At 50.0% G+C, this 24,010-nt stretch overlaps 1 protein-coding gene across 1 annotated transcript in view; it reads left to right on the top strand.

Annotated features, from left to right (window-relative positions):
* The first annotated feature begins 908 nt into the window (after positions 1-908).
* Positions 909-24,010, top strand: part of ASTN2 (astrotactin 2) — a 264,180-nt gene continuing 241,078 nt past the window's right edge. The window contains exon 1 of the mRNA XM_041475041.1: positions 909-1,094. Within this exon, the coding sequence (XP_041330975.1) occupies positions 909-1,094 (186 nt within the window). The remainder of the gene's footprint in view (positions 1,095-24,010) is intronic.

Here is a 24,010-nt window from a genome sequence, read left to right as displayed (position 1 = left end):
TGGAAGGAGAAATATTTTGGCTCATTTTGTACTAGTAAATTTTTTTTTTTTTTTGGTTTTGATTCAGCTGCCCAACTGCCAAACCCATTCTCTGCAGAGATCTGTGTGCAACGTGCTGGGCAGCTGTGGAGCTGTCAGTGCTCCTGGCCCACTCAGGAGCTGCAGCTGAGGCTGGGAGCTGCTGCCTCCACAGGTCTGCAGGTCTGAGGGTGCCCTTTGGGTTCTCCAAACCCCCAATTCAGTGCAGTGCTTTAGGTCAGGGAAGGCTGGTGGTGTGTGCTGAATCCTGGCTGCCGGGGTGCCCGTGCTGTAAATCAGGATTGGGTGGGATGTAAAACCACCAGCAGCTGCAGAAGGTGACTGACAGGTGCAGCTCCAGTGTCAATAGATATTTGTCAAGCCTGGAGGTTTTCCCTTGTGGCTGGAGCTCACAGTCTGTGCTGAGAGTGTCTTTATTAAATACAGCTGTGCTGCTGCCCCACAGCTGGAAGGAGGTTTCCATTGTAAATGCCAGCAAAGTGTACTGGTGTCTGCACCCTGCCTTGTCTGGCACCGAGGGGCCTCCCTGAGCCATGAAACTCCCTTGGGCTTGGCTGCAGCTCCCTGGGAGCTCCTTCCAGCCTGTTTCCTGGGAAAGCCACAGGAGGTTTAGGGCATCCTGTGTGATTTGCTGTTCTTGCCTTCCTATTCTAGAAATCCCCAGGCACTCTGTAGCCCTGTGATTTTTATTAAGGAAGACAAATGTTTCTGTTCATATATAAGGAAAGTAACAGGTAGAAGCTAAAATTAAATAGAAGCAGTTCTGGGGGTAAGACTCAAAAGTTCCAATTTCCTTGATAATTTAGAATAACACCTTTGGGCATTGTGGAGAAAGCTGACCCTGAGCTGTGTGTTGTGTCCCTGCAGAGATGTCGGGGACGGTGTCGGACATTTCGCTGGTGCACTGGAAGCAGCAGTGGCTGGAGAATGGCACCCTCTACTTCCACGTGTCCATGAGCAGCGCTGAGCAGCTCTCCAGGGCCACCCCACCCAGCCTCCAGGAGCCCTCGGAGATCGTGGAGGAGCAGATGCACATCCTTCATATCTCAGTCATGGTGAGTCCCGGCTGCTGGTGGGGATGGAGGGACCCCCTTGGAGGAGGGGGGTGAGGAGCAGGGTGGTGAGTCTGCTTTGCAGATGTTTGTGTCCCTTCTTGGTTGGGGCTTCAGAAAGGGAGGGATGTGTTTGAATGGGCCAGGAAAAAAACCAACCAACCAAAAAACAACACAGCGCTTGGTCTTCTGAGAAAATGAAACAAAGCAAAAGAGTGTGGGAAAGAAGCTGTTGGGAGGGTAACAAGGATCCTTGTAGTTCCTCCTGTGTTGGAAAGTGGTGAGGTGCCAGTGGAGTATTTCTGCTTTGTCTTTGTGTTTGGGCATTGTGCAAAGGCAAGATTTTGGGCTTGGCCACTTCTTTCTGAAGCTGAAGTTTATCTTTGAAGTGAGTAAGGGCTGCAGCATTTCTTGCAAAGGACAAGCCTGACCTAAAAGTAAAAAGCCTGACCTAAAAGTAAAAAGATGATCCAGTGCTTTGAATGTCTCCATCTGGGGTGTTTGTGACCTTTTAATAATGCACTGTTTATGTGCTGTGCTGCCTTTTAAAGTTTCAGTATCATATGAGGTGCTTGCCTACGTGTTTGGATCTGGTCCATGGTTCCTCCGTGTTTTAGAGCTCCATCTGTAAAATGGGATTCAGTGTATTGTCCCTTCAATCCCATTGGGATAAGGTACAGAAAAAAAGAAGTTAGGTTGGTATATCCAGTGTGTGTGCATGCCATGCACTTGCCAAAGCAAGTCTTTTAAGGCCTGAGGATCCCACACAGCAACCCCCAGCAAAAGGTGAACCTGTTCATCTCCTAGATTCTGGGTCATCTGCACAGCTTCTGTCCTTAGTTTTGGAAGGAGGAACAGAGACAATGGTAGTACAAATCTTTTATTTTTATTTTTATTTTTTAATTTGAACAAGCAGCTATTTGGCTTTTACAACTTAAATCTGGTTTTTTGAGTGTCTCCTCAGTGGGGCTTTAGATCTGGCACTGAATGCATGTGAGAAGGGAGAGAGGCTTTGCATTAAGGCTGTTGGGCAAGATAAGATGCTGGATGACAGAAGGGAAAGGAGTTGGGGGCTGCATCTTACTGAGGGAATGTTTTTATGTCCTGCTGAATTGTCAATAGGATGGGGTGCTGGAGAGGGGGAAAAGGTTAGAAATGCATACTTGGAAAATGAGCCTGAAAATGTGAGAGACAACAAAGAAAGAAAACAGTGCAGGGTGTGAAGAGCTCCATCCCTGGCAGGAGGTTTGAGTATGGGATTGTTTGGCTGTTGTGGGCAAACCTGAGCCCTGGAGAATTGTCCTGTGTCTGTGGGGTGACACTTTCTCTGCAGCCTGGTGCTTCCTGCTTGAAATGCAGATTTTCTGTAGTAGGGAGAGATTCAGTCCTGGTCCTCAGCCCTTGCTGAAGATTATCTCTAAAATACAAGAGATTATTGTAATGAGTGGATGCTTGGGAAATTCCTTTGAGAAGCTCCTGGCCAGAGCCTTCCTTTGCTGCACCTCAGAATGGGGGAGCGGCAGTGCCGGGGGACGGAGCTGACAGCACTGCTGGCCATGTCACAGAAATGTCACAGGAATGGCTTTGGCCTCTAATCCCAGTTTAACCAGGGAAGATGTGCTTTGCCAGTGGCATGGGAGCACCCATGGCTTTGCTGTGAGACTTAATTCCTGCTCTGTGCCTCTCTTCCCTCCTGCAAAAGCAACAGGAGAGAAGGAGTTGTTCCTGCCACACACAGTCAGCTGTAACTCCACCCTCTGTATAAATCCTGACATTCCCTGCAGCAGGAGCTGAGGTCCTGGGCATGGATCTGGGTCTGGGATGGGGTCTAGGCTGCACATGTGTCCCTGGGGAGGCAGGAGCCCTGCAGATCCCTTCCCTGGGTCAGGACTGCAGCACAGGCTTGAAACTTTGCCCAGATTTTTCAGAAGGTTCATTAACTTTTTGAGTGAACCCCAGCCAAGTTTTGAGTTACCAGCAAAGATGATTCTGTTTTGTTGGTTGGTTGCCTTTTTTTTTTCTTTTTTTTTTTTTTTTTTTTTTTCCTTTTTTTTTTTTTTCCCTCTTCCTTGAGGCCTCATGGAGCTCTGTAGGGGAAATAAAATGGGCACAGCTATTTGTTTCTTGGGTGGAATATTTCACCCATGTCCCTGGGCTGCTTTCCCACTCCTTTATTTCCTTTTTAACCCCAGCTGGAGCACATCCCAAAGGGCCCCCATCACTTGGGCTCTCCTACCCCAGCAATGGGGTTCCCTGGCTGTGCTGTGCTTGGCACAGTGGGGCCCTGGGTCCCCCTTCCTGTCCCCACACCCTCTGTGTCCATATCCCTTTTGCCTCAGGATACAACCTGTGTCCCAAATACTTGTCCTGCCTCTTCCTACCACAAAGCCCAATGTCTCTGTGTGCTTTCTATGAACTAAACCACCATCACTGCTGTGGACAGAATTCCAGCCCACCCCAGTGCTGCCCTGGCATTCAGGCTCTGTCCATCATCAGCCCAGCATCCCTCCCCAGGGGACAGGAGGGGACATGGCAAAGTGCTCCCTTCATCCCCTTGAAGCGGCTCTCACTCTTGCTTTTACCTCTGTCCTCATGCTCCAGGTGATTTATATGATCTGGGGAAGGTTTGCAGGGGGATCTGGTTGATCCCTCTCCCAGGGAGCACTTGGCACAGTTATTGGGCAGTGAGACATCTCCAAGCCAGGAACTGGTTGGATTTCTGAAGGTGTTTATGGCCTGGCTGGGAGCTCCTGCTCTGCCTCTAAAGCCAAGACCCGCTCTGTGCTGCATGGGGGCTCCAGGGAAGTGCAAATCCTGGGTTTATTCCTCCTTCCAGTGATTCTGGCTGTCAGTCCATGGCTTCCTGGTTTGGGATTTGTTTGCTCCCAGTGCAACAGGAAAGTGTCCATGGCCCATGTCCCTGTGGCCACCATCTACCCCTGCAAAGCACTGACTGACTGGCACCCTCTTCATGCCTCTCTTCCTGAGCTCAAGGGCATCTTTGACAGCAAGATAATACTTAATTTTTATTTTTTTTCCTTTCCTAACTGTTTTTTCTTAATCTCTCCCCAATGAGACATAACATTAATTACTGCAGTTAAAGGGAATTCAGTCTCCATTACTCTCTGCCACCCATTTCCTCTTGGCTTGAGCATCTGAAATTTGTCTCCTAAATGAAAAGAAGGGATAAAGGAAAACGAAAAACAAATATGCAAATGCAAGATTTTATTTATTTACCCTTTTTTTTAAGCACAGTGTCAAGTAGAAAGGAATCAATATTTTTGTCATTATGCCTGTTGTGTTTTTTCACCATAATCTCAGCTGTCATTTGGGTTTAATTGTGTTGTTTCCTGTTGTGTGGAAGTAAATCTTATCTGTTTTGGATTAAAATTCAATGAAGGTCACAGCAGCTCGAAAACTTACCAGGCTGCAGCAATTAATGTTCATTTGGCTTTGATAAATTGGAATGTTCCCCACAATGGGACTAGAGTGGATTTCAGAAGCAATAATTCTTCCATTAACTCAATGATTCCCTGTGTGATGGAGCGTCTTGTCACTGCTCTGTTTGTCATCTGTCACTTCAAGGATCTGGGCATATGCCTGATATGATTTATCATGATTATTGGGGCTGCTTGTGTCAAAACATTTTAAACCACTAATTATTCCAGCCTTGTAAATTGCTGAATTTAACAAAACATAAGAGAGATTTATGTTTTTGTTGTTCCCCACCGCCTGGTGTCCCAGTTTAATTATTGTTTTGTGTGGTGCTAAATGCAGCCCTGGGCCATGTCTGGAGGCTTTGGCCAAAGAGGGGTTGTTTGTAAGGCCCTGAGGGGTGGGTCTGGGTGGGACAGACAGGTTTTATCTCTGCACTGACCCTTTGATCAGACATCAGTAGGGCCCTTGCACCCTGTGAGTGGGGGGATGCAGGTTTGGGAAGAGAAAGCAAAGCCCCATCCCGTCCTGCTGGTGGATTGATGGGATTTCCTTTCGTGAGTGATGCCAGTAAAAAAAGAAATCTCTCTTAGATGGGATACCAGAGCCAGGATCATCCCTGCAAACTGGGAGGTTTAGAAATGTGCTCTGTGCGGCTTCTGCTCCAGCAGAAATAAGCTGGATTTTTGGAGAGCGGTCATGAGGAAAAGCCTTGTTGCATCTCATGCCATCACCTTGCGAGGGACCATTAAAGTGTCTGGAGTAAAAGGTGACCAGACCTCATCAGGCTGCTTTTGAAAAAAATTACTATTTTTTATTTCTAATGCCCACTTTCTGCTGGCTGTGCTGGCAGCAGACAAGTTACCTGCTGCCTTCTAGGTCTCCCAGAGGATTTTCTTTAACTTGTATTTGTGGAGCTTCCTTTTTTCTTCTTCTTCCCATACATCCTGATGTTTCCCTAATGATCAGCTGCTGGGCCTGTGCTCCATCAGCCCCTGAGCTGGGTGTAAATTGTGCTCTTAAACTCTTCCCTCTGCTTTCACATCCTGCTCTGACGTGGAGCTGGGGCGGAATCCTGTGCCCCAGTGCACCCTTGGTGTGTCCTTGGGGCTGCCTCAGGCTGGGGCAGCTCTCCAGTTCCTTAAGGAATCTCCAAGAGCAAGCAAGCTTTTAGGAGCTGTGATCACCTTTAGGAAAATAATCTTCACTGTGAGGTGGGGAGGGCCTGGCACAGGGTGCCCAGAGCAGCTGGGGCTGCCCCTGGATCCCTGGCAGTGCCCAAGGCCAGGCTGGACAGGGCTGGGAGCAGCCTGGGACAGTGGGAGGTGTCCCTGGGGTGGCACTGGATGGGCTTTAAGTTCCCTCCCAACCCAGGCCATTCCATGATGCTGTGATTGCTCTCCTTCCCACAGGTGGATAACATCATACCAGTGCAACTGGGCTGGTACCAGGTTGAATGGGAGGGGAGAGGAGGCTGAAACTCTTTTCAGAGCTGGGCTGATTCCCATTGTCCCCAGCAAACAGCTCTCAGGGGTGACTCCACATCCTGTGGGCTTTGGGCACATCCCCATCCAGGCTCCTTCAGCCCCAGCATTCCCTCAGGTTGGCCATTCTTTGTGGGGTTTCTCATTTCCCTACCCTGCAGTATTTTGTCCTCCTTGGTGCAAAACTTCCCAGTGGATTCTGTTCCCTCCCTTGTATGTTGCTGTGTCCTGTGGGATTGCTGGAGCACCAGTGGACCTGGCTTCTCCAGGGATGCAAAACCTTGCTCAAGCCTTCCTCTGGCTCCTTGCAGCTTGTCTTGCTGATGGCAGCACTGGAGCTCCTGTCAGCCAGCTCAATGGGAGAAAAAAACCCCTGGTGTGACATGAGTAATGAGGTAGTGAAGAAGGCACAACATCTGTGTCATCATTTCTGCACCAGGAGGTCAACCAGATTCATCAAACATGCACTTCCAGCTTGTGATGTGTTTAGAAATTAATTAAGATAGGGAGAGAATTGCTGCTGCAGCAGATTTTCTTATCTGAAAGGTATTAAAAAGCTAAATTGATCTCCAATGAGCTGTTTTTATTAAAAAAACAAAACCAAAAAGAAAAGCTCTAAAACCCCTGGGTTCAGCATGTCCCTGTGTGAGAATCACATATGGGGAGAGGAGAAGGAGCTGCCCACCCTGATGTGGAATTGGACAAGAATCCCCAAATCCCTGGGTTGGGGATGGGAGCTGCAGGCTCCGTGCTGATGGCAAACCAAGCAACCCTCAGACCTTCACCAACCCTCCCCACGCTGCTGAAGGTGGTCCTCAGTTCTTTGCTGAGCTTCTTCAGGGTTCCTGAGGGACTGCTGGGACCTCTGCTGGCTCAGAGGGGCTGGGTGCCTGCAGGCTCTGGCTCAGGGGGCTGCAGCTGGAAGCTGAAGCCACCAGTCATGCAGGAGCACTGGAACTGGGGCACAGAGGAGTTGTTGCTGGTCCATGCTGGAAGTCCCACTCCTCTCACCCTGACACTGTGGTGGCATCTGCTCTTTCCCAGGATGGGACATGCTTTGGCTCCAAGTTCCATTTCCATTTTAATGGGCCATTAACCAACTCCTTCCTGGGAGAAGGAGCCTCTTTCATCCACCTTCCCCCTCCTCTCCACTCTCCTTTGTAGAGCTGGTATAAAACAGGGACTAAATGTAGTTAATGATGTGCTCTGATATTTAGGGAATTAATTTTGGGGGATTTTTTTTCTTCAAATTGTCACTTTTGTGACAATGGCACCTGTTACGCTAATAATTTTTCACCTGTCTCTCTCAGTTTTCCACCTTAGCTCCAGTGAATACATTAGGCCCTCTATGGATTTCTCTCCATCAGACTTTTTCCACCCCACTGTGTTAAAATATGTAACTGGAGTATTTGATTTGCATCTCTGATAAAGCAAGGCTGAATAAATACCCTCAGTTCATCTGAACTGAGCAGCAAACTCAACTTTCTCATCTCATCTCCAGAGCAATTGAAAATTGGGGGGGAAAAGCAGCCATGGGAAGCACTGAAAGGGGTTTGGGTTTTGCAGATGGCATCGAGGGGTGTGGGAGGGATTTGCAGCCTGAAGATTTCCCCAGCCTCGACATGCTGAGAATCGAGCATGGAAGGGAAAGCCTAAAAACTTCCATTGGAAAAGTGGCCAGGGTTGTCAGGGGGCGTGAGAGATGGGAAGGAGGATGCTGAAGTCGTGAGGAGATGCAGGAAAAAACGCCAGAGAGAAGATTTTGGGAGTGGGGTGAGGAGCACAGAGCAGTGTGAGCTTGTGGCACGGGGTGGGACACGCTCTGTGCCTGCCTTCACCCCCAGGCCGGGTCCCTCTGCGCTGCCAGGCACTGCCAGGGTATTTTTATCAGTTTGCTGATCTCAGAGGCTTGTCTTGAACTTGTTCCCTTCCTTCCTCCTCCTCGCTCTTCCCCTTCCCACCATCTGTCTGGGAAAAACACTCACATCCACAGCACTGCAGGGTGTAGCTGGTGCCTGACCTTTTGGAGGTGTTTTTTTCTTTCCCCAGTGTGGGACAAGCAGATGGAAATCCAGGCTTCGGTGGGGTGGCTCTGCCTCAGCTCCTGGTTTCCATTTCTCTCCTCCACAGGTTGCTTCTCACCAAGCTGCTGGGCTCCTGGAGAGAGCAATTCCACGTGGGAGCCCCGTGCCAATCCTGTGTGTAAAGTGCTGGGAGTACTGGATTGGTACCTTTGAAACATTGATGTAAACACAGAAATACTTTGCAGCTCCCAGCCTGGATCTAATTGCTTTAAACTGCCAGGCTCCATAGTACATATGGCATTAAAATTGTCAGGAAATGTTATTCCAGGAAAACTCCTGTGGATGCTGCCTTCTCCAGTGATGGTTGGGTGTGGGTGGCCCCTGGCTCTGAGGTAGTACCTCACAATGGAGAGTGTTTTCCTGGGAATGCTGGCAGGGTGGAGGGTGTTGTCTCCTCACTGGTGAGGCTGGGCTGTGCTGGGGGATGCCTGACACTCTTTAGTCCCAGCAGGAACATTATAATCTCCATCTTTCTGTTGGTACAGTATGGGTTCTGACCCAGGGTGAGGAGCCTCACCCAGCTCTCGCATCCCTGGGCTGGTCTTCAGACAAGCAGCGAAATGCCTTTTATTTTTTTTCTTTCAAACCTTGTGTTATCTGCAGTTCTCGCTGCTCTCAGTTGTGACTCGTGTTTGAATGTGAGCTGGAAATGTTTGCATCCGTTCAAGCGCTGTCGGTGTCAGGTGCTGGCTCGTGTGAAGGTGAACTGTGCCCAACCTCATGCAGAACAGCTTCAAGGTGGTTGTGAAAGATGTTCCATTACAGCACCACAAAAGGCTGAATTCTCATTTGATTGGCGAAGCCCGAAGATGGGAGTAAAGTGTTAACGACAGGATGAAATGCAATATCAGATTTGTCCCCAGAAATATATTTGTTCTCAGTTTGGGCTTTCCTTTTTTTCCCATTTAAAAATAAATTGGACTTGGTTTCACAAGGCACTGCGATGCCGTGAAAAGGCAGAGCGCTTTTTGTTCAGGAAGGTGTCAGAATGAAATGTTTCTACTCTTCAACACTTTCTATATCCCCAAAACCACTTACACTTTAGTTTCAGCTGATGTGAAACTGTCTGAGCAGATAAACCCTTCCTGGGGAAAAAAAAAAAAAACAACCAAAAAAACCTTCCCAGGCTCTGTGTGGAGTAACTGTGCCTGGAGCAGGGGAGATGTGGTGCTGTGGGTCTGATCATCACCCTCGGAGTGCCTGCAGCCTCTGCAGTGCCTGGCCCCGGGGCAGGGATGCTCAGACTCCCACCAGCAGGAAATAGGGGGAAGAAGCTCACATATTCATGGTTTTCTCTGGCCGTCGTTAGGCTGCTCATGCAGCAGAGCACTTTCTGTGTGTGTCTGGGTCTTGCTGCTTTGGAAGTTGGGCAAAATTCCCACTGGCTTAATTGGGAGCAACATCAGGTCAAGTATGGTTATTTTTACCTGTCGCTGCTCCCACTCCACCTCCTCCCTCCCTGCTCCATCCCCACGGGTGAGGGGGAACGAGCTCTGTTTCAGCTTTGGAAAGGTCTCTGCCAGCTCCAAGCAGGAGCCTCGTTGTGAAGTCTCACGATGTGCAGCGAAGGAAAAGGGGAGAGAGAAAAAAAATGGAATTGTGCTTATTGTTAAAATCCAGTTATATAAAACTGCAGGAAAATAAATGTTTATGAAGGGAGCTGGTTGACTGGCTCGGCTTTGCCTTAGGTGGGTGCTTCTGGGGCTGGATTTATGGCAGTGGCTGGAGAGGGAGTGAGTGGGAACATCAGCCTCAGCCCTGCTGGGGTGCACATAGATTTCAGGGCTTGCATATTTTTTCATTATGTTTCCCTTTATCCAGCAGGAAAACTGGTGTCTTTCCTTTCTAGCTGCCTCCTTTGTAGCTCCTTGGGGGAGAGGAGACAACTCGCTTTTTATTCAGATGGAAGGTGAGGGACCCTGCAGGTGGATGGCAGCAAAAGCACTGATGCTTTAGCAGTGTCAGGCACCTCCATTTCCCCTCCCAGAGCTGGAGCTGGGCAGCAGCTCCTCACCAGCCATTCCTTGGGCAAGTTTGAGCTTTCCTGCTGCCCTGGCTGTGGCTTTCCTCATTGCACCAATCTCGGGCTCAGAGTTATAGGCAATTGATCTTGCCTTGAGGCATCCTTGGGACTGGTTTAGGGCCACCCTTTCCCAGATCCACCTGGGACACTGGTGGCTTGTGCTGGGATGAATGCTGTGATTCTCCTTTTCTTCTCTCTGTACTTGAACTGCCTTTGCCACAGAGCCCGGCTCCTCCTCTGGCTGTCTGGGGGCCGAGGGGAGGAGGAGGAGTCCGAGGTGTTCCGGTGGCTGCTGCTGAGCCCTGGGAGCTGGGGAATAGCCTTGTCAAACCACAGAAGGGAAGTGACCTGGTTCTTCTCACCCCTCTGTCCTGTGTGCTGGGAAGGGAGGGATGAGCAGGGCTGTTCAATGGTTTGTGTTTGTGCTGTCCCCTCATGGCAGGGACAGGGGCTTCACATGAGCATCTCATCAGCCTCGGTGTGCTCTGCAGGAAGGGTTTAGCAGCACAAAGAGAGATTTTTCAACCAAGCCGCTCCTGCTTTAGGATCCTGACTGCTTTGGGTTTGGCTGCCTCTATCCCTGTATCCCCCACCCTGGAGCTGGGACCTGGTGGGGTGCAGGTGAGCAGGCTGTGCTCCCAGGCCTGCCTGGAGGTGATTGCAGGGTGAGCTGAGCCAGCAGAGGAAGCTGGTGCCCAGCTTGCTGATGTGATGCAAAACGAGCGGGTCAATGACAGTCATGAGCTGTGTGCTTCTGCCAAAGCGGTCACATTTCACCTGACCGTGCCTTTGCTGGTGTTTGTGTCTCTGCTGCCATCCGGTCTCCCTCCTTTCCATGATGGAGTGGTTTCCCATCACCTGTTCTGCTGCAGTGGCTGGTGGGGGCTGGACACCCCTCCTCAGGAGAATCCCCCTTGCTCAGCTGTCACCTGGCAGGGGATCTGTGTGTGAGTGCTGCTATCAGGTTGTTCCTGGGTTGGATGGCTGGGGTTGTCCCCGTGCTCTTCTGATCCATCTCCTTCCTTCCCTTCTTTGAAAAACACAGTTAATTAAATATTGGACTCATCCTGTCATTCCCTGAGCTGCTGCCATTCTCCAGCAGCAGGTTTTTCACCCTTGGTGTTTTCTGGGTGCTGTTGAGCTCCTTCCTGCACAGCATCCTCAGCCACCTCCATGGGGTCTGCATGTGCTGGGGAGGAGAGAGGCTCTGCCCACCCTGCCTTTTTGGACCATGACATTTTGAGGCAAAATCCCTTTTTTACCCCCATGCACTCAATCCTGTAAGCACAAGTGTGCACCCAGCAGCATTTATCATTTATCTCTGTGGGATTTCTGGGGGTGAGTGCCAGGTCCTGCTTTTGGGGCTCCATACAGCAGTGTGGGGTGCAGGGAGCCTGTGTCCAAGTGCTCCTTCCTGTCTTGCTTTCCCTGTGCTGGCTGGGAGGGTGATGGCTTTGTCCTGGCCTGAACTAAGCAGTGGCTTCAGGTTATATCTGCTCACCTCCTGCCACAGCTCCATCCCCACAGCCTGGACATAGCAAAACAAGTGGTGTGGGGTTTTTTTTTTCTTTCATTTTAAAACTTTTTTTCCCCCCCATGATCTTCCTCCTTGGCACACAGATCAATGGGGGGAGGGAACCTTCAGCCAAGCTCTCCATCACATGTCCCTTGTTTTTTTGTGTGTTATTTTTTCCCCACTGCTGCCCTTGCCAAGGGAAGGACATTGTAGAGCCGCTGAGGCTGGCAGGGGCTGTAACACTGCCTGCCAATAGCCTCGGTGTCTGAAAAGAATTAGGAAATGCAAGCTCTAAATTAGCTCCCAAATCATCTTCTCCCCTTTCTCTGTCTGGAGAGCCCCACAGAGCCAGCCCTGGCTCCCCCTCTGTGCTGGGGCTCCCCAGGAGCAGCCGCTCTGCTGTGGGGCTGGAGAGGCTTGGCCTTGGGAAACAGCATGATTCTGCAGGAAGAGCCTCAGCATGGGTGGCTCAAGGCAAGCTGAAGCACTCCAGGGACAAATTCCTGGTGTCCCTACATGGCCACGCTGCCCCCCTGCCCAGCTCCCTCCTGGTATAACCCCTTGGGAAGTGTGTTGGGGCTCCTGGCTGAGGTGCTGGAGGGCAGGAGGGGAAACACAGAGCTGAGGGACATCTGCTGAAAGCTTCCCAGGGGAGGTGGGAGCCCCATCCTGTGCCTGCCCCAAGGATGCTGCTGAGAGCAGCCAAGGTCATGGCACCCTTGGCAGCACACACGGCAGGGACATCTGGGGCAGCAGCAGCTGGGGGAGGCGAGCGGGAGGCTGTGTGTCTGCTGGGGAGGGGGACAACCTGTGCCCTGGCCAGCTGTCCCCTCAAACACCCCATTTCTGCCCTTGCCAGGTCAGTGGGTGAAGGCAGCAGCTGCCGTGGGGTGGGAGCAGGAGCAGCTCTGTGTCCCTGTGCTCTGCCTGGCACCATACCCGCAGGGCAGAGCTCCTCCAGGGCCTTTGGAGAGAGCTGGCTGTGGAGCAGCTGAGCCTGGGGAGCAGCATTTGCTCTCAGTGCTGCTGTTTTGGCACGGCTGTGTCTCACAAGTTTGTCTTTGCTTCTGTTGTCACCTCTCAAGAGAGAAACGGGAAGAGCTCAGCTTTGCTGTGTCTCCTGGAAATTCAGGCTTCAGCTCTGCAAATGCCCTGAGGTTCTGCATCCCCCCTGGCACTCCAGCCTTCACACTGAATGCAGATTGTTCTTTAAATGTCTCTGTAGGTGGATTTTAGTGCTCAGGTGCTTCAAGCAGAGCACAGGCATCACAACTGATCTGCTCTGCTAACCCCAAACCATCCCAGAATGGGCTCTCAGTGTCCTGGGGCTCTTGGCATCCTGCCTGGATTTGCATTGGGTGAGGATGACTATGCTTCCCCGGAGGGCTGAGCATCTCCAGCATGTGTTGCTGTGCTGCTGTGGCTCAGGGAGGCCGGGCTGCTGCCACCAGCATCGCTCCTTCTCCTCCTGCGGCCCTTGGAGGCGGCACGTGCGTGGGAGAGGGAGCACAGAGCTGCCTCGGGCACTGGAGCCTGTCCCTTCATCCTAGCAGCAGGCACCTTGGGAAACAGCAGAGGAAAATTCCACTTCTACAGCAGTGCAACTTGGGTTTTGTATTATTATTTTTTTTAAAGGCTCTGTCAGGCTCCTGCTCTCTCCCCCTCCCCGTGCTGTGCAGCCAGCTCTGAAGCAGAAGTGATATTTTCTGCCAATGCAATGATTAGCCTTTCTGCTAATGACCCACGAACAGTGTCCAAAATAAATGAGCCCAACCTGCTCATCTTATTAGCCAAATGATTGCATAGAAAGAGGAAATATCTGCAGAAACAGCTTAGGCAGCTGTAATTTGGAAGCATGGAGGAGTCACTGCTTGAAGTATGGAGAGGAGCCATATGTCTTCAAAAAGCTGGGAGAGCTCTTGTGTTATTGGGGTGCTTCTGCTCATCCCCTGCTCCCCCTTTTGTGAAATAATTGTGCAAGGCTGGAGCTGTGTCTGTCCTCAAACTGTGTTGGTTCCTGGGCCTGGGAAGCTGAAGACAGGTAGATCTTTCTCCTCCTGTCTTCCTTGTCTGGTTATTGGCTTCCCACATCCTATAGATGACAGGCAGCAGCAGTGAGATGTTGGTCAGGAGAGCAGCTGATGCAGTAGCCAGTACTAAGCTGCTCTTCAGGAACTGTTCTTGTGTCCTTCAGGCTCTTCCCAAAGCACTTGGCAAGGTTGTGGAACATCCTTGTTTGGCATGGGGAGGGATGAGGAGCAGAAGAGGGAGAGGGGAAGGCAAGGGAGGTTTCTGCAGAGAAGGGAGGTGAAGGGGGTCTTGTGATCCCTGTCACAGATCATGGTGAGACTGAAGTGAAACAAGAAGGAATTTCAGGCTTTTTGTAAATGCAAGAGAGAAATGGGGCTGGGTGCAGGAGAAGAGTAGAGCATGAGGATGGTTGAATATATGGAGAACTTGGAGGGCTGGGTGTGAAACCCCTCCTGATTTTGGGAACAGCTCGACCTTCTCTGAGAGATATACCAGTTTGAAAGGTGGCTTGTCTTCCCAGTTGCTGCATGACTCAATAGGTCTCTTGCCCACAAAAAGGCCTGTCCCTGAGTGAGGTGACAGCAGTGTGGCTGTCCTGGAGAAGGGCTCTGGGAGCTGAGACAAGCCCTGGAAGGCTGACTCAGTAGCCTGGAAGCTCTATCACATCAGAGGATGTGCACAAGCTCGTGTCTTGTATAACAGCGGAGAAAAACACTCTTGATCCTCTGGTCCGCTGGAGGGAGGGCAGCTGGAGACCTGCTAATGATGCACCAGCCCTAAAATCTGCGAGGAGGGTGAAGTCATCCTCTTCCAGCACCCTGCGTGCAGGCCGTGTGCTTCCCTGCCTGCTCTGTGGCACAGCTGATGTGAGCTCCCACATGCCTGTTCCCATCTTATCTTGTTCAGCATCTCAGCTTTGGGGCCCCCTCAGTCCCCTGGTCCCACCGGGACCCTTCAGGAGCTGACTGAGACCAGAGCCCTGCTTGATATTCCATGTCTCTGTTCACATGTGCCCATGTATATCCATGAAATAGAAACTCCATATTGCTGTATGTATATTTCTTTTTTTACCAAGCTGGGATCTGAAGGGTGCCATGCACAGAAATAAGAACCATGACTTTAATTTTCAGTTTAACTACATTCATGTGTAGCTACTTCATCGCTCCTTTCTGTTTTATGCAGACAAATTCTGGACTTCTTTCTTCCTTTCCTAATTAAGGGGATAATTGCAAATCATGCATTTTTTTTCTCCTAAGAAGTTTTGGGTTTAAACGATTATCTGTGTTTGGAAAACATCCTGACAGTGCAAATATTGAAAACTGGGACATTGAGTGGAGGAGCCAATGACCCTGGCTCTCCTTGCACCTCTCAGTGTCTCTCACTGTGCTCAGGAATGCTGCCCTGGGTCCCTGGGGCTGGGAGGTGGCTGAGACAGGGGTGTGGGTGTGGATGGAAGGTTCACCTGCACGCCCCAGGCTGCACTAGTGCATTTGATAATTTCTTGTGGTTCTCTTAAACAAGTTTTTCAGGTTAATGCTGCAGTGCATTGGCTGTGGAAAGTGTGACTGCAGGGTTTTGTTTCTTTGGTTTTTGTTCTGCCATTTTTTGACTGTTTGGTTTTGGTTTGTTTGTTTGTTATAAGTGGGGGAGTTGCTTCTCCAGTGCCCCAGCCCTTCGACAGTGACAGGATGACAGTGCCCTGTCCTGTCGATGGCACTGCCATCTATGAGGACACTCTTTTGTTTCTTTTGTTTTTGTTCTGCCATTTTTTGATTGTTTGGTTTTGGCTTGTTTGTTTTTTATAAGTGAGGGAGTTGCTTCTCCAGTGCCCCAGCCCTTCCACAGTGCCAGCCCTGTGCTGTCGATGGCCATCCGTGGGGACACTGAAGGAGTACTTCATTCTCAAGGGTTTTGCAGGATGAAGATTTGCTTTTCCATAGGATCTGTGGAGCGGAAGGGATTTGGAGCGGTCATTGAATCCAGCACTGTGCCCTCGGGCAGGATCAATAGCCCTTTGTCGCTGCTGATGGATGTTTCTCTGTCCTGCCCTGCAAGAATTCCCGGTCCCTGTGGGCGATGTTTCAGCCTGCCTGGTCTGACACGGATCAGGGTCCAGCAGTGCTCTGCCTCCAGCCCAGCTTTGCCGAGGATTTCAGATAACTTTTGCACGGTTTGGACAGATTTAAATGAGCAGGAGGTTTGAAGTGATGGATGGAAACCCTTTTCCTGTAAATGAGGATTTCTCTGGCTCCTGGCAGCATGCAGGGATGCAGGCTGGCATCCCCCCAGGGGTGGAGGGTGACCAGAGCTGCTGATTTTGAACAGGAGGGGTCTAAGCACGTCTCTTTTTCTTTTCAAGCTGCCCTCCGAACATTGGGTTCTGACCCTGCTCTGAGATGCCAGGTCCAGCAGCTCGTCCCTGCAGGGACAGGGACATTTGGTGCCTGAGGCAGGAACAGGACATCTGGATCGCTGAGGCTCTGAGTTCTGGGATTTCATTCCCTGGAGCTCCTCCTTGGTCTGTGCAAGACACATTTAGCCTCTGGTTTTAAAATCCACACTCTTGTCCAGCTTGTGTGAGGGCACCTGCTCTTAGATCAGTAACTGTGCTGCTCTTCTGTGCTTGCCAGCACACTCTACTGCATTTATCCTTGGATTTATGGATTTATTCTAGTCCCACAGCCTTGAGACACAGGTGGGGCTGCTCCCTTAGGGAGCTTTTCCAAGGATCACAGCCATGGACCAGAAAGGCTGAACCACCAAGTTTCCAGCACTCTCTCTGTAGCACAAAGTAGAGACTCCATTCTTTTTTTGGATCCTTTGTTCTGTGGGAAATTACTCTTGAGTGATGAAAGCCTGAAAGAAGGTCAGATGTTGAGGACAACAGCTGAGTCCCTGGGGAGTAAGAGGCTTTTTGTTTGGATCAAGAGGAGGGTTTGAAAGGTGGAGGAGCTTGTTCAGGACAGTGCTGCCTCTCAAGGGTGCTTATATCCAGCCCGAGCTCCCTGCTCTCCTTGCCACCCAGGTGAGCCTCTCTGGGAACACACAAGGCTGGATCTTCATCTCCTATCTTCATTTTTTCCCCTCAGGCCAAGCTGTTTCTTTTGCAGGGCTCTTCTGAAGATGGGAGCATTGAATCAACTGGGTTTAATTTAGATTAGATGTGAACTCAGGCCAGCTGAAGGATAGGCACCACATGGAGGAGATGGAGCAGGATGGAAGTTGTTTTCCTGCCTCCTACAGGAAGGAAAGAGGAAAATCTAAAAACAAACTGCTGGGGGATGCCTGTGCATGGTGGGGGGTGTGAACAAACTAAAGCTCAGTGTTCAACAAACAAGGAGTGGAGAGGAGCTTTGTGAGCCCAAAGGTGTGGGCAGAATGACTTTATTAGCTCCATTTGAAACATTTTGTCTCCATTCCCGTTTAGCTGTGGAATCTAACTTCATTTTAGCTTTGCATTTAAATTTTCAAAACAGGCCTGTCAAATTAGTAAAAGGAAATTTGATTAGAAAATGGCAGCAGGATTGAGTCTTTGTTTTTCTCTGTTCACAATTTGGCTCAGCATTTGCTCTTAACCAAAAATACATCGTTGGAAAAGTGTGTTTTAGTTAGTCAGCACTTCCCAATTGTGAGGAAAAAACTAGGGAGCAGAGATGGAGAATTCCAGACAATAGCTCCCCAGTTGTTGCCCTTTTTCTGGGACCTGGAGAGTCAGGCTGTGCCACCAGGGCTGAGGTGGCATTAGTGGTGACGTGGGGACTGGAGGGAACGAGGGTCACAGAAGGGTGGGATGCCTTTGTGCCTTCCCTTGCTCTCTCCTGCTGGCTGCCATCCCCATGGCTGGGTTCAGCTGTTTGAACTCCCTGAGGACATCAGGGGCTGAGCTTTGGAGCAGCTTCAGGAGCCTGGGTTAGTGGAGGATGCTTCAGTGGGGATGCTGGGCTGGTTTGGGGCGAGGCACAGAACTCTGCCCATCGATCTCAGCACCTTGCTGTGTCTGTCCCAGGCTGTGCTGGGTGGGAGAACATTCCAGAGGGAGAAGGATCAGGAAGGCAGATGGGCAGTAGAGTTAAATACTGTCTGATAGCAGCCAGGGGAAGGGATGGGGCTGGAGAGCTGGGAACTGCCATCCCAGTGCCCAGGAGAGCTTCCAGGGGGATGAGGGAGATTTTGGGGTTGGAGGAACAGCTTTCCTTGCCCAGAGCCCTCTTGGAAGCCTGGGAGCAGTAATGGGGTCTCAGACTGGCTCAGGAGTGGCCATGCTCACCTGGTCCCTGCCTGCTGCCAGGGATGGAGCTGGGATCTGCTCCACAGTTATTCACAGATGCTGCAATTAGGCTGCAGACATGGTGTCAAAAACCTGACGGCAGCCCCGGTGTGTGCACGGGGAGGGGGTTATTAGCCTGTTATTATCCATTTACCCAGATAGCCCAGCTAATCAGCTTTCAGATGGGGGGAATTAATTGGTTTCGATTGGAGCACCAGGCATGTTTAATTGAAATGAATCCTTTCCCGCTTCCAACCAGGCGCTTTCTCAGCTGCTGCTGCCTGGGGAGTTGGGGCTGCAGCCTTTCCACCACCACCCTCATGGTGTGGTGCAGCTGAGCTGGGTGAAGCAGCTGTAACAGCCATGCCCTGCAATCCTCACTCCATCTGGGAAGGAGCTCTTGTTTCTCTATCCCACTCCAAACCCTCTGCTCCCAGCTGGGATGGAGAGTGAAAATCTCAGCCCCTTGTAGCATGCCAGGGAGCTTGGCAGGTCATCTTGGTGGCACCCAGGTGGCATCACTGCCATGCTGTCACCTCTGCTTTCCTTCTGTTGACTTGGATGTCCTGTATCCATATGGAAAAAAAAATAAAAATAAAAGGACTTCTGTATCCATATGGAAAAAAAAAAAAAAAAAAAGAAATAAAAGGACTTGAATTTCAGGAGGCTGGGGATGGGGAGTGTCCCCAGGATGTGCAGAGCTCTTCAGAGCTGGGGGTTCAAAGACCCCTTTGGGAGGTTCAAATCCAGCTTTTCCCTTCACAGCCCAGTGGCAGGGTGCCCCCCCTTCTCCCAGGAAAGAGTTTGCTGCTCTCACACCCTTCAAATAACAAGAGAAAAACAAATCTGGTGCATTGCCATACTTCTACATTCCCACTTGATACAGCAGGAGGGCTGGGTGAAAAAGGAGCAGTTTCATCAAGATGTGCTGAAGAACAGAAAGGTTTCTGTGGACTCATGTGAGCAATGAGTGTGGGAGCTTAGAGCAGGAAAACCCATCCCCATGAGTTTGTTTTTCCATTGTGCTGAGCCCCGAGGTGGTTTGGAGGCATCACATGGAGAGCTGGATGAGGGAACTCTCAGTTCTTGTCAGGGAGATGAAAAAGCCCTGGGAGATGAAAAAGCCCTGAAACACGGGATAAATTTTATCTGTGTGCAAGGTTCCAGTGAAGTTAATGGGAGTTAAGTGTGTGGTTAAGTGCTGTATTTAACTGGGCTTTTAAGAGCCTGTGGGAATAGCTGTGGTGTTTTGGGAGAGGAGGCTTGTAGGGTTCCTGAGGTCTTGGATCTTCTCTGTAAATTGAAGTCTTGGATCTCCCCGCTCTGTTCTGCATGGGGGGGCAGCACAGTTTCCAAATTTCTTACCAAATAATAAATGAAAATTGATAAAAAATAAGGTTTGGTTTGTTTTTTCCCTTTGGTTTGTGATGCCCCAGGTACCAGTGGAGGGGCTGTGGTGTGTGACTCCTGCAGTGTGACTTACGATGCCAGAATTCCAAGGTACCTTCAGATGCCAAATGCCACATGGGCACTTGCACGGAGGCTTTATCTTTGATAATGTGTTTGAATACCCTCCCTCTCCTTCTGGAAAGCTGTGTTTTGTGTTCATTCAGCTGTGGATGTTCATTATGCTGAAATGTTTGCACTTTAAATATGGTAAGACAGGGTTTGTTTTTTGTGGGTTGTTATTTCTGTTGGGTGATTTTTGTGGTTTTTTTTTTTACGCTGGATTGTTCCCAAAAAAACAACCCCAACTCTACAGCCAACAAAACACGCTCTTTTCCTTCATGTCTGTGTGTACAATAGCACCTTTCCAGCATCTTTAAAAACTATTTGAGAAGTCCATAAGTGAATGCTAAACCCCTTTTCCACTCTCTCCCATCTTTACCGTGGGTAGAGCAGCAGCACAACCAGTGCACAGGAGACGTGGTCCATCAACAGGGTTTGGAGGTGTTTGGTTCTCTAAGAAGTCCCTGTGTTTGTGGTGAATTTCTGCACCTCTGCCACGTTTTCTGGACAAGTGGCCAAGGTTTGGCAGCCCCAGAAGAGGCTGGTTAATTGAGCAGAACGGGTGTTGTACCGTGCCCCTCTCAGGAGCTCGGGAGCTGCAGGCGCAATGCGAATCGTGTTCGTGTTCCCTCACCCGGAGATGTGCATCTCTTATTAGATTAATCTTTTTTCTAATATATGCAGAATATACAGTGGGAAGAGCATTAATTTGCACTAATGGTTGTGAGATCCACTGAGAATTAACTGCATTTTTTGCAAATTAGTGAGGAAGCGGATAAACACAGTTATTAAAAAAAACAAGCAAAGGTACTTTTGCAACAGCAGTACGTGTTTGTCATTTATCTGACAAGTGTTCTTTACTTTTAATTATATTTCATTACTTGCTAGCAAATGCTGTGCTGGCAGATATTGTAATAATCCTTCTAATTTGAAACCTTTCTTTTAACATTTGCTAAACCTTTGTTTGGAAAGGCTTGGGGAGGTCAGGGATCCTGCAGCGGCTGTGACTTTGGGAGGTCCCATGGCAAGTGCCTTCCATCCCTGGAGGTGTTACTGGTGGATTCAGTGAAACCAGGCTTAAACTGCACCTTGGAGGGCTTCACTGCTTTTCACTCTCAGCTGGGGAGGTGTTAGTGTCACACACAGTCAGTTTGGGTGGGTTCCCACTTGCCCTTTCCCTGGCAGGGGTGCCTTTGCTGGGCTGTGACTGTGGATGGGGATGCTCCTCACTTGAGCTGGGTTCCTGGGGACAATCAGGGTTTGGGCTCTGTGCTGAGGATGGTGCAGGGAGGGACACTGTGTCAGGGGTGGCCCTGAGGGACTTTCCTTTTGCCCCGTGTTTCACTGGGAGGTGCCTTTTGTGTTACCACAGCCCTGGGCACTCTCAGCCTGCAGCACGTTGTCCTGGCTGGTGAATCCTCACCTGCGCTGGGAGACACTTCCTGTGGATGAGGTGGCCTCTTTAATTTAAAATCCTGACTCTTTTTCCTTAATTCAAGCGAATTTTCCCCCCTCTTTGGAACAGGGATGATACACAGTTCAGGGTGAGGTGGAAATAAGCTGAGTGGGATGAACACGTGCAGGGGTCTCTCGTGGGCTCAGCGTGGAGCAGGATTGGGGCTCTGTAACTCAAACTCCTCGGGGAGAAGGAAAAGCTTTTGTTTTTGTCTCAGCTTTGTGCTCCCAGGCTGCCCACATTAGGAAAACATGAGCGCAAGCGCAGGAGACCTTATGAATTTTAAAATCTTCCCTCTCTGAGGGCAGGCTCTGGGTTAGCAGGTCAGCCCATTTAGGTGAACCGTTTAGCACGCATTAAAATCACAATTTATGCAATCTGTGCCCGGCTTTAAAAAGAGCCAGCAATCAGGTACTTAATAAAATCACCTCCAGCCCTCCTCTTTCAGCTCGCTGCAAATAAATGCCTTTTTTTACATAATAAAAATGGATTAGGAGTCATTTTGAATTGTTATCCTAGCGAGATGTGCAGTTCGGGACACGCAGGCACGCTGGCTGTGATTGAGGGTTGTGTGTTTTGGTGCTTGCACACAGCCGATGCCTGGGAGACCTTTCAAATAAACATTTACTGGAACATCACATTGCATGTCTGAGCAGCACAGAAAGGCTGATTGGCAGGTTCACTCCTTCTTTTGTTTCCTTTCTTGGATGAAACAGCAAAACTAAACTGAGCGTGGCTTAAAAAAAAAAAAAATTATATGAAAATGTGACTTGTCTGACTTGTTCTTTTTTTTATCATGGAAGAGTCAGAGACTTTAAAGTTATGGTTCCCACAGCAACTGTAACTCTCATTGCTTGTGTGTGTGTTGTACTTTACAGGACTGTATATACTGTGAAATTTATGCCCTGTGTGTGGATGTACAGCACAGTAGGAGGATCTGTAGGGTCTGGATGAGCCCTCCTGTGGAACCCTTCCTCTTAAACCCCTGGGCTGCATCCTGTGCTCCTTGCACCCATTCAGAGAGGGTGGTTCAGGGGTGCTGTCACCTCTGGGCAGGCTCAGGTGACACAGCTGTGATAACAACAGCCCCAGGAGGCAGTGCCCCAGTCATATCTGTGGCTGAGTGAGGTGGTGAGCTGTGGAAGGAAGGGAAAAAGAGATGTAATGCAGTTCTCCTTGGGCTGCAGTTCAAGGAGCTGTCCCTGCTCAGCAAAGCGCTGAGGCGTGTGCTCTAGGCTCATGGACTGTAATGGGAATTAAACACATTTTTAAAGTTGAGTGTGTGGTTAGGCACCTTGGTGAAGCTGTGCTTCATTGGGGATTTGAAATGTACGGGAGAAAATGTTGGATTTTAGGAGATTTGCCCTGTGTATCATCTTTGTCTCTTAGAGACAGAGGTGGGGTTGACTGGTCTGAAGTCAGGACTGGATCCAGATCTCTTTGGAGTACATATATGTATATATGTTTAACCCTGGTGTACATATATGTATCTATTTTAACCCTGGTGTTTGTCTCTTCTTCTCTAGCCTTCATGCTGGCTTGCTGTCTGTCCTTGGTCCCACCCCCATGCTGTGCCTCAGTTTCCCTGCCTGGTGCTCACTCATCTCTGGCCCTGCAGCTTGTGGGGGTTTGAGCAGGCAGGGGGTGGCTGTGATTTGTGGATGGGGGTGGGCTCTGCCTGACCTCTCTGCATGCAGGGTCTGGTGGTGCTTTGTGTGTCTGGGTTGCCTGGGAGGGGATGAAGTGCCCCAGATGACAGATAAGATGCTGTGGAGCTGAATTGTGGGAAAGCCAAAATTGGGGTGAGGAGAATTCAAGAAAGGACCATGAGATCATCTGCTGTTCCCTCAGAGCTGCACAGGGTGCAAGGATGCCCTGAAGCCTCTTTTTCTCATTTGAAATAAAGTATGACTTTTCAAAAAGCATCCAGGCTTGATTTAAAAAAAAAAAAAAAAATTAAAATTGACAGTGATGGATAATCCACTACACCCCTTGGTAAATTGTCCTAGTGTTTAATTACCTTTACAGCCAAAAAGGAAAGAAAGGAAAAGTAAACAGTGTGAAGAGCCCCGAGGGTTGTGTGGTTATTGCTGGTACCTGATTGCTCCCCTTAATTCAGCTGCTGGGCTGATGCAGGGGATGTGATGCTCCAGCACTGGGGGCTCGTTCAGCCCATGGGGCATCCTTGAGCTGTCCTGGGGACTGTCCTTGGAGCCATGCCTGGGGCTGAGGGAGCCCTGCTTCATCCAGCAGCAGCTCAGTAGCCATGGGGCTGCTTGCCAGCACAATGTTGGACAATAAATGGCTTCAAGTTAGGAAATAAAGAGGGGTATTCTTGCCTGAGGACAAAATCTTGTGTTGGGAGGAAGGGGCCCAGGTCAGCACAGACCTGAGTGCTGTGCTGTTTAGCACCGGGTTTGCTTTGACCTACACAAGGGATGCTGTGGTATTAGAGGTCTGCCCAGCCCAAACTATCCCCTCCAGCCTGGGATTTTCTTCTGTGACTTCAGCCCTTTTGGTGGCAGCTGGAAGACTGTCAGGGCTTGATTTCTGAGCAGCTGGGCTGTCACTGTTGACTGCAAGGCTGCAGGGATGGGGGATTCCTGCAAGGGGTCACACCACATCCCACCACTGTGAGGAGCAGAGTTGGAAAGGCCAGAGGCTGCTGCAAGGAAGTGTGTCTGGACTCCAGAGGAGCAGTGGGACTCCCTTGTCTTTCACTGGCTTGGTAGGGCAGGGTGGTGGTTCTGTTCAAAGCAGCAATGTGTCCTCTTGCTGCCCAGAAATTGTTCAGCACCTCAGAGACTCCCACAGAGTCCAATCCAACAGCTTGACAGCCTTCATAATTTATGTGAGGGTCCAATCTCTTGGGCCTCAGGGTGGCCTCTCCCATTGATTTTCCTTCTGGGCTTCAAATAACTCCCAGCCTTGCTGCTCTTCAGCTTCAGCTGAGCTTCGCTCTGGTGCCACAAGCCCTGCAGTTCTTTCCATATGTGGGTTGTTCCTACCATCCCTCTTCTCCCCCATCTTCCTTCTCCCACTCCTTCTCCTCTCCTGTGGGGTCTTGGCAACGCTCTGGTGCTGGTGGCCCCTGCTTGGCCAGCCCAGGGCAGC

Source organism: Pyrgilauda ruficollis, unplaced genomic scaffold, assembly GCF_017590135.1.
Source record: "Pyrgilauda ruficollis isolate IOZ18807 unplaced genomic scaffold, ASM1759013v1 scaffold34, whole genome shotgun sequence".
NCBI lineage: Eukaryota > Metazoa > Chordata > Aves > Passeriformes > Passeridae > Pyrgilauda > Pyrgilauda ruficollis.
Note: the sequence above shows the minus strand (reverse complement) of the source record. Positions and strands in the feature narration are given on the sequence as shown.